The sequence below is a fragment of the Penaeus monodon genome, chromosome 27, assembly GCF_015228065.2.
Source record: "Penaeus monodon isolate SGIC_2016 chromosome 27, NSTDA_Pmon_1, whole genome shotgun sequence".
NCBI lineage: Eukaryota > Metazoa > Arthropoda > Malacostraca > Decapoda > Penaeidae > Penaeus > Penaeus monodon.
Window position 1 is genome coordinate 16,390,305 of NC_051412.1, and position 401 is coordinate 16,390,705.

General features: G+C 32.2%; 1 protein-coding gene across 1 annotated transcript in view; it reads right to left on the reverse strand.

Moving 5' to 3' along the window:
• The window catches only part of LOC119590627 (RNA-binding protein 34-like), a gene marked incomplete at its 5' end in the record, with an annotated part of 4,069 nt that overhangs the window by 2,412 nt on the left and 1,256 nt on the right, over positions 1-401 (reverse strand). The window contains 1 exon segment of the mRNA XM_037939306.1: positions 138-208. Within this exon segment, the coding sequence (XP_037795234.1) occupies positions 138-208 (71 nt within the window).

The window sequence follows — 401 nt, forward strand, 5'->3', positions numbered from 1 at the left end:
TTTTCTGTTTTCTAAGCATTGCCAATGCTAAGATGGAAAAAACAAACCAGATTTCTTGAGTATCTAATCCAGTAAATAAAAATAATCTAAATTGCTACTCTACCTTGAAAGGATGGCAACCCTTTCAGAACACTTACTTAATCATCGCCACTCTTTTGGACTCGTTAGGGTCAGCAACAGCAGCATTACGGAATCGAATGGTCTCAATCTGAATTATCATAAATAAGATACATTGCATTAGTCAAAGATTGGGATGGATGAAAATGTATTTCTAGACATATACACTAAAGTAATTATTGTTATCATAACAACATAAGAACAATCATAACTCTATGAAATGTTATCCAGAGATTGGAAATAATCACTGCATTTCAAATTTCAAATGAAAAAGAACCAAGAAC